The 10,000-nt window shown below is 32.6% G+C and overlaps 1 protein-coding gene across 1 annotated transcript in view; it reads left to right on the forward strand.

Annotated features, from left to right (window-relative positions):
• The window catches only part of LOC127934136 (tricarboxylate transport protein B, mitochondrial-like), a 19,356-nt gene extending 9,630 nt beyond the window's left edge, over positions 1–9,726 (forward strand). The window contains exons 4-9 of the mRNA XM_052531306.1: positions 4,822–4,960; positions 5,041–5,125; positions 6,130–6,234; positions 6,320–6,435; positions 6,860–6,933; positions 8,610–9,726. Of these exons, the coding sequence (XP_052387266.1) occupies positions 4,822–4,960; positions 5,041–5,125; positions 6,130–6,234; positions 6,320–6,435; positions 6,860–6,933; positions 8,610–8,724 (634 nt within the window). The 3' untranslated portion in view covers positions 8,725–9,726. The remainder of the gene's footprint in view (positions 1–4,821; positions 4,961–5,040; positions 5,126–6,129; positions 6,235–6,319; positions 6,436–6,859; positions 6,934–8,609) is intronic.
• Positions 9,727–10,000: the final 274 nt, after the last annotated feature.

Genomic DNA, 10,000 nt, shown 5'->3' on the forward strand with positions numbered 1-10,000 from the left:
TGAGCTAGAAAGAACTACTGAACATAAATAAAATGTGCAAAAGGATTTTGAAAAAAATCCCTTAGAAAGAGCTACTGCATCACTGCATTCAAACTTCCAAACGGACTCAAATGATTCGCGAACCCGCTCCGAACTCCCGAACTGACTCAAATGATTCGCGATCCCGCTCCGAACTTCAAAACTGACTGAAATGATTTGCGATCCCCAAACTGACTCAAATGATTCGCGAACCCGCTCCGATTCCTCGAACTGATTCAAATGATTCGCGAACCCGCTCCGAACTCCCGAACTGACTCAAATGATTCGCGATCCCACTCCAAACTCCCAAACTAGTTCAAATGATTCATGCTCCATACTCCGAACTAGGAAGAGTTAGGAAGCGTGCATTGTGAAGCCGTACCGGTGCGTACTGGCCCACTTAAAGCACTGGTAAGAGTCCATTTTTGGAAATTTAGGTTTATACATCATCTGAATGCTGAATAAATAATCTTTCCATTGATGTATCGTTTGTTATATATTGAGATGCAACTATTTGAGATTCTGGAAATATTGAGAAAATCATCTTTAAAGTTGTTCAAATGAATTCTCAGCCATGCATATTACTAATCAAACATTAAGTTCTGATATATTTACAGTAGGAAATTTACTAAATGATTTTTGACATAAAAGAAAAATCAATAATTTTGACTCATACAATGTATTTTTGGTTATTGCTACAAATCAAACATACCCCAGAGACTTAAGACTGCTTTTGTGCTCCAGGGACATATTTATTAGTGACCATGTCCACTAGGCTCCAAAAAGAACAAAAATGCATGATTAAAGCACCGTAAAAGTATCCTAACATTAGTCTGTATCCTGTTCTGTTTTACCTAAATGTTATTATTTTAGTATCATTAGTTTTTATTAATATTTTGAATTAGCTTTTTTAAATATGTTTTAGATGTTTATTTTTTTTTTGTTTTAGTAATATTATGTTATGTTTTTTGTTTATTTAATTTAATATACTGTTATAGTTTTTTTAGTGAACGCTTTAGCAATTTTGTTGTTTTTGCAATTTTTATTAGTTCAGATTTATATATAATAGCTATTTTATATTTTATTTTATATTTATATATAATAGCCATTTTTAATATAGCTATAATTTTTATACTTTTACTGTTTTTAGTTCATTAATAAATATACCGTTTTTATGAATATTTTGAATTTGTTTTTATATTTTAATATTTTCATTTGAGTTAGTTTTAGTAATATTGTGTTGTTTTTACTTTTTTAGTTATTTATTAATATACTGTTATAGTTTTTGTTAATATTTTGAGATTATTAAAACTTTTCTTAATTTTAGTGATATTTTTTAGCAATTTTTAGGTTCTTGCCATTTTTATTAGTTTAGCTATATAAGTTTTATAACTTTTATATAACTTATATTTTTTATATTTTCATTTTCATTTGTTAATTTTAGTCATTTAGTTTTTTCATTTCAAGTTTTAGTAATTTTATTTGTGTTTTTTTCTTTTATATATATTTTTTAAAACATATCTTTATAATTTTATTTTATTTTAATTTATTATATATATATATATATAGTATATATATATATATATAAAACATATTATTTTAAATGTGTGTATACAGTTTTCATACCTTTTTTAAAAGAATTGAGTTCATGAAGTAATTGATCTCAAGCCAGTTCAGACTGGTCCTGGATCAGCGGTGGTTTTGTCTTCATCACACTCTGATTGATTGTGGTCTCCTGCGCTCCTGTCTTCCTCCTCCTCTTTTCTTCTCTCCATTAGCTGATTGGACTCGTGTGACCTTGCGTTTGTCCTGCTAATGGATCCAGTGCTGTACGTCTGTCACTGACCACTGGATCCAAGCCCAGATTGCGTTTACGAGCTTCGTCTGATTTGAATGCAGCTGTGTTCTCCAGACTCTGAAACTGCTTTAGCTCTGATAGATTTACACTGGTTTACAGAGAGTCTGCAAACACACGTATCCTCAAAATCATCTTATATATAATATTAATATATATATACATATGTTTTCATGTTAATTTGAGTGTTTTTGTGTGTTTTTTTTTCACTTTTATTCATGTTTTTTTGTTATTATATTAATGTAGTTTTAAGAATCTTTAATAATTTTACAATTTTTATTTCAATTTTACTAAACTAAACAACCAGAAATGTTGCTCTGAGTGGCAACTCTAGCCACATTTTTATTTTATTTCATTTTTTAATTCCACTTAATAGTTATTTTATTTCAAGTTAATAAACATATAATTTATATTGCTATCTTAAATTAGTTTAAGAGTTTTTTTCATTCATACTTTTTTTATTTTCATTTTAGTTGATTTAAGTATTTTTTATTCGTTTTTTAAATATACCTAAATGATTTGTATTGATTTTAGTTTTAGCTCATTAATATACTGTTATAGTTTTTATTAAACATTTTTATTTTTTTATACAGTATATATATATTTTGCGTAGTTCATTTATTTATCTAATGCAGCCATTGTGAGCTTGTGCTGTTAAAGTAATGCCGTATGAATCATTCATTAATGCATACTGCATACTATTTCACTATTTATTTGAAAAATAATATGTAACACAGTATATACTAAGCAGCTGATAAGTATTCCTTTCTAAACAGCCAACATGTCTTGGTAGTGTGAGTTTGATCCTGTCATGCTGAAAAAGCTGCATGAATAGTGCAGGATGGATGACTTTTAAATTGAATTTGAGACAATTGAATTTGATGGAGAGAGAGAGAGAGAGGGAGAGATGGAGAGATTGTTAAATGCATGATGCCGGTGGAGACATTAAGCAGACAGACGAGGCAAGCGTTCAGGTAGATTGACAGACAGATTGTGTTTAGCTCGTCTGTTTGTTCGGTTCAATGCTATAAAAAGCTCTCGACTCCGCTGGACGTCCTGCAGTCGTATCTGTCGTGCATGCATATGTTTGTGGAAATGCATGTCTGTATTTCCTTTATATTAACAGGTAATATACAGAGTCATGGACTGAATTCAGAACAGCATACTAGTGTACTTGCTATTTCTGACATATAGAAAAATAGGGTCATTAGGGTTTCGAGCGTGTAGTGCTGAAACGTCTACTTTAATTGATAGAATGGTCAAGGATCAGCAATCTCCACCTTAAACTGATCAGCAGACCAAACCGTTAGTCGTAGAGACTTGAAACTTGGAGGGATGGTAGTACTCACACCGTCTACAAGATCACCAATGCTCGCCCCAATCGGCCTGACGGGGGCGCTACAGCGATCAACAGTACAAAATCACTCTTAACTCTTAAACTGTTGGCCACAGGCTCAAGTGTCTTACGTCGTTGGAATCCTAGGCTCATGACAGATGAAATGCACACCTCGGATTTGATCGTCTGCAAAATTTTGGGGTATTTTAGATTTTTTTTTTTTTTTTGTAATCTACTTTTATGAACTAGTCCTAGGTTTCTGCCTGATTGGAACCAAAGCAGAGTAGAAAAATTATCTGGAGGGTGACTATGAATAATTATAATAATAAAAAAAATAGGATTTTCAACTATTTAAGAGCTCAATCTGAGTTCCCTTCAAAAGAAATGTGGCACTAGGCCACTTGGTGGCGCTATAATAGGGAAAAAAACATAAAAAGCTTCACAAACATTTGTCCAATCAACATGAAAATTGGTATGCAGTGTCTTTGTCCAAAGAGCCACAAGTATCTATGAGGTCATTTGCATATCTAAAAAAAACATGGCTGCCATGCCCTAAAGGTCTGTGAGAAATCTGAAAGAAATCGGCCACTGGAGTGTGATATGGCAAGGGCGTAAACGATAGATCTCCTCATTCCGAACAACTTTGCATTGAGAACCACCGCTGTCAATCAAATTGTTCATGAATTATTCAAGTTTATATAAAAAATACTTTTGCTAACAAGTCCTACGTTTTTTGCTGAGTCTCAACCAAACCACTGCAGCACAATTCTCTGGACTGTCTAGGTCATTAATTACCCAAAAACCCTTTGGGTAGCTATAACGGGGTCGTTTAAAAAAGGGGCGTGTCCATATATACCCAAAAGCCTATAAATTCTGAATGAAAAAATTAGAACTTTGCCAAAAATGCTTTTATAAATAATCAATTTAGATGGTTAAAGGGCTTCCTAAATAATACGTGATGTCTTTTTTCATGTGTGCTTAAATGCCTTAAAGCGCTATTTATTTATTTATTGTCATTTCCCCTCACTTCCTTCTGTCTTTCATTGTTCTTTTTCCCATTATGTGAGTGATTTTATTTTAAAGAAGTGATATCCAAAGCTCTCATTTAGTGATAGTTTTATTTTATTTTATTTTATTTTATTTTATTTTAAAGAAGTGATATCCAAAGCTCTTCTTTAGTGGTAGTTTTGTTTTATTTTATTTTATTTTATTTTATTTTATTTTATTTTATTTTATTTTATTTTATTTTATTTTATTTTATTTTATTTTATTTTATTTTATTTTAAAGAAGTGATATCCAAAGCTCTTCTTTAGTGATAGTTTTATTTTATTTTATGCAGAAACAAATATAGCAAACGATTACTTTAGCTATGATTTTTGTTGATTGATTGATTGTATGTATTTTATTTGATTTATTTGTATGTATGACTTCTGTATTGTTTACCACTGAATCTGGGATGCTTTTCTCACAAACAGAAGATTGTGTGGTGCAAAAAAAAAAAAAGATTGATTCATATAGTGTGGTGTTTTTGAAATGGATCTGATTAGTGTCCTGCCCTGCAGCGCTGCTTGATTTCTAACACAGATGTGATGATGGGGTGTTCCTCTGCAGGTTCGGTGTGTTTGAGATACTCAGTAACCAGATGAGAGACGACGCTGGGAAGCTGGACAGCACTCGAGGGTTAATCTGTGGTTTGGGAGCCGGCGTGATGGAGGCCGTGCTGGTCGTCTGTCCCATGGAGACCATAAAGGTCAGGTCAAAGGTCATTCAGCTATGGCATTTATTCCTGCTGAAGCTTTACCGTACGTGCTTCATCTCTCACATTTCCAGGTCAAATTCATCCATGATCAAACCTCAGCTAATCCCAAATACAGAGGCTTTTTCCACGGAGTGCGCGAGATCGTCAGAACTCAAGGTGAAAGACTATTTCAGCTCTGAACTCTGAGTGTCCTGATCGTAAGATCTGTTCTGCTGAATCTTCCCAGTGACAAGAGTTTAAAGAGAAGGAATTCATCCACAGAGACACCTCATATACAATCATAACATGTCTTAGTTTTTCTGGTATAGACTATTTTAAAAATGTATTTCACTTTATTTTATTTTTCCAAGCCACAAATTTATTTTATTTTATTAATATATATTTTTTTAAACAACATGTCCTATGTACGGGATGCTGGAGCTATTCAATTCAATTAAATTCAGTTAAATTCTATTCTATTATATTCTATTCTATTCTATTCAAACCATATGTCCTATGTAGGATCTTGTGGTTGCTGGGATTTTAATTTAATTTTAGCATTTTTCAAATGATTTGTTCTATGTAGGGGATCATGCTATAGCATTTATGCTTTTTATTTTATTTTATTTTATTTTTTTATTTTTTTCAGACCACATGTCATTTGTAGGATCTTGAGGTTGCTGTATTTTATTTTATTTTATTTTAATAAATAAATATTATTATTTATTATTTTTCAGACCATATTTCCTTTGTAGGATCTTGAGGTTGCTGTGGCCCTTTCTTATTTTATTTTATTTTAATTTATTTATTTAATAAATTTTTTTCTTTTTTTTTCAGACCACGTATCCTTTGTAGGATCTTGATTTTATTTTATTTTATTTTATTTTATTTTATTTTATTTTATTTATCATCTACAAATAAGCCAAGTGAAAAAGGTGATCTACCAAGCAATTGCTTTTCCAGTGAATATATTTTGTATTTTATTTTATTTTAATTCTTTTTGCATTGTCCATCATTTGTTCTGCTGTACTTTTCTCGGAAACAAAATATTGTGTGTAATTATTGTATTGCCAATCATCCACAGCATCTCAGATACCCAGATCTCAGATATAGATATTCCCGTATTTGCAGTGATTTAAACTACTCTGATTGGTGGTTTCTAATGTTTGTGTGTGTCTCAGGAATCAGAGGGACGTATCAAGGCCTCACAGCCACGGTCCTCAAGCAGGGATCCAATCAGGCGATCCGGTTCTTCGTCATGACCTCTCTGAGGAACTGGTACAAGGGTAACACAGTCTCTGAGCTGCACTGCCCTCTGCTGCTCATCCTGGTGCTCTGGCGTCACACTGCTTGTTTTGGGATGTTTTCTAGGTGAAGATCCCAACAAACCCATCAACCCCATCATCACAGGAGCGTTCGGAGCGATGGCTGGAGCGGCCAGTGTGTTCGGGAACACGCCGCTGGACGTCATCAAGACCAGGATGCAGGTGCACACAGCGTTTCATAAATTGATTTTTTTAATGAATTGTATTAGTAATATAATATATACTGTAACCTTTGACCATTATTGCAAAGGAGATCAAAATGTATTCACAAAGCAATTTCTTTATTTAATCTGTCATATTTAATCATGTCACAGAGTGTGCCAAAAGCACTGCACAATTTCAGTAAAATAAAATAAAGTAAACCTCGAATGTAGTAAGATACAATAATAGAAGAAAAAGGGAAAATAATAAATATATGAGAAATTGAGAATAAAAACGATAGAATAAGCAGCTCATGATGTTTCTCAGCCATCTTTTGTTTCAAATCATTCGTAGCTCTATTTATAAAATTGATTTGCTTTTATAAAATAAAGATGGATTTTATAGTGTTTTTCTGTTATTTTTAATGAAAATATGTTTTTTTTAGGGTTTGGAAGCTCATAAATATAAAAACACCATTGATTGTGCCATGAAGATCATGCGACATGAAGGACCAGCAGCGTAAGTGTGTGTGTGTGTGTGTGTGAGAGAGTGTGTGTGTGAGTGTGTGTGTGTGTGTGTGTATTAGAGAGAGAGAGTGTGTGTGTGTGTGTGTGTATTAGAGAGAGAGAGTGTGTGTGTGTGTGTGTATTAGAGAGAGAGAGTGTGTGTGTGTGTATTAGAGAGAGTGTGTGTGTGTGTGTGTGTGTATTAGAGAGAGAGAGAGAGTGTATGTGTGTGTGTGTGTGTGTGTTTATTAGAGAGAGAGAGTGTGTGTGTGTGTGTGTGTGTGTGTGTGTGTATTATAGAGCGTGTGTGTGTGTTTGTGTGTGTGTGTTAGAGAGAGAGTGTGTGTGTGTGTGTGTGTGTGTATTAGAGAGAGTGTGTGTGTGTGTGTGTGTGTGTGTGGATTAGAGAGTGTGTGTGTGTGTTTGTGTGTGTATATTAGAGTGTGTGTGTGTGTGTATATATTAGAGAGAGTGTGTGTGAGTGTATAAGTGTGTGAGTGTGTGTATTAGTGTGTATGTGTCTGTGTGTGTGTGTATTAGTGCGTGTGTTTGTGTGTGTGTGTATTAGTATGTATATGTGTGTGTATTTGTGTGTCTGTGTATGTGTATTATTGTGTGTGTATGTGTGTGTATTAGTGTGTGTGTGTCTGTGTGTGTGTGTGTACTAGTGTGTGTGTGTGTCTGTGTGTGTGTGTATTAGTATGTTTGTGTCTGTGTGTGTGTGTGTATTAGTATGTGTGTGTGTGTGTGTGTGTGTGTGTATTAGTGTGTGTGTGTGAGTGTGTGTGTGCACCAAAGAAAAGCTTGATAAACACACTAAATATTGTCATATTGAAAATGCAAATACAAATCCAGAATGATTCAGGGTCAATATCATTTAAATAATACGAATTAAAATTATTTGAATTAAAATTAACATTAACTGAATTAAAATAATTATAAAAAATACAATTATTATAAATTATATTAAAAAAACAATTTTATTTCAGCTTGTTTTCAAGGCAACATGTCTCATTGTTGTTTAAGTTGAAATACTAAAATTAAATCGTATTTTTCAGACAATAAGTCGCATTTATTTAGAAACAAGAACTAAGAGGAATCATTACCGTCTCCAGCCACGAGAGGGCGCTCTATGTGTTCAGTGTAGACTACAGGAGAACTGAGCAGCATAGAGCGCCCTCTGGTGGCTGGAGACGGTAATATTTTCTCTTGGTTCATGTCAAATTAATTTTGATAAATAAGTCGCACCTGACTATAAGTCGCAGGACCAGCCAAACTATGAAAAAAAATTGGGACTTATAGTCTATATATATACGGTGTATATATATATATATATATATATATATATATATATATATATATATATATATATATATATATATATATATATATTAGAAATGTAAAATTTTATAAATAAATCTAGAATAAAACTAACAATAGATTAAATATTTTTATTTGATTACCTACAAGTTTTAGTCATTTTGCTGTTTTATTATTATTATTTTAAAAGTCTACATCATTTTTATAAATGTTTATTTCTGTTTTAGTTTTAGATATTTTATTAAATAAAGTCAAGAAATTAGAAATGATGCCTTGGCAATTAGCTGAAATAAGTCATTATTTTATGCTATGTTTGAAATGATGTGTAATGATTAAATGTGTTAATGTGTGTTTGTGCGTCTGGTTCAGGTTTTATAAGGGCACGGTCCCACGGCTCGGACGAGTGTGTTTGGACGTGGCCATCGTCTTCATCATCTACGAGGAGGTAGTGAAGGCCCTAAACAAAGTCTGGAAGACGGAGTGAACGAATGAAGAGAAGAGAAGAGAAGAGAAGAGAAGAGAAGAGAAGAGAAGAGAAGAGAAGAGAAGAGAAGAGAAGAGACACTGTGATCGAGCTGTTTGATTTCATCCCATTAGTTCTGCTTTTAAACATGCACATAATATACAAAATATATATTTTAATATCATAGAACCGCTCTGAAATACTTTTAAACTGTATTCATATTAACATAAGATATTGTAAGTGCCAAATTTAACAGATTTTGTTTATTGATAAAAATATTTAATAAAGAGCAAACAAACACAAACACACATGAACGCCGTGAGCCAGAGAAGTCATTTAGAGAAAAGTGTGACATAAACATGTTTTAACCAGAGAGAATCTTTAAAAACAAGTGGGAATATTTACATAATGGGCATATATGAATATTTATTGATATATTTACATAAAAAGAGAAATTCCATAATAATGTACGAAAAATTATTATTATTATTTTTTCTGACGTTTCTACTTAAAATATGTTTTTTTTTTTTACATTTTATCTAAGGCTAATATTTTTACATTTGTAAAATCATTTTTATGAATTATTTTGAATATATTTTATATTTATTTTTCTGTTGCACACGTGCCTTTAACCAGTAAACTCTTACATTTATTTTTCTGAACGACACAAGCAGACATATTTAATAATTCCTTTGTTGTTTTTGAAGCATAATTTGTGGTCCTGACCCGCTGTATGAACTGTGTTGGGAATATAGATGGAGTGAATGTCAGATACACACACGTGCTGTAAATGCGAGCCCTGGATGGATGATTTAAGTGTGTTTTCTGTGTGAACCCTTCAGTTTTGCAGCATGAATCTCCAGCTCTGTGTGTGTCAGCATGTGTATGAGGTGAAACAGTGTGATGCATCTGTTATTGATCATGTTGATTGATCAGAATCAGCCGGAGAGATGTTCATGTGTCTGGATGGAGCTCGTGCTTCAGTGTTGATCTCTGTGTGTGTTTTTGGGCTCCTTAGAAATATTCTGTGGGGTTGTTGGTGCCATGTACTGTTAAATGTTTGTTTAAATTCTTGGCTTTTTCTTTGTAGATCTGGATGCTTCATAATACTAAATGCTAATGTGCTAATAAAATGATTTAATTTTCACAGTTGAATCAGCTGTGTGTGTGTGTGTGTTTTTTTTTTTTTTTTACATATAGCGTTACAGGTAAGAACAGTATGGATAATAAAACAAGATTCGAATTCTGATTTGTACAAAACATTCAGAAAATATACAAAGCTTTCAAATATCATTTT

This window comes from Carassius gibelio, chromosome A18 (genome assembly GCF_023724105.1).
Source record: "Carassius gibelio isolate Cgi1373 ecotype wild population from Czech Republic chromosome A18, carGib1.2-hapl.c, whole genome shotgun sequence".
Taxonomy (NCBI): Eukaryota; Metazoa; Chordata; class Actinopteri; order Cypriniformes; family Cyprinidae; genus Carassius; species Carassius gibelio.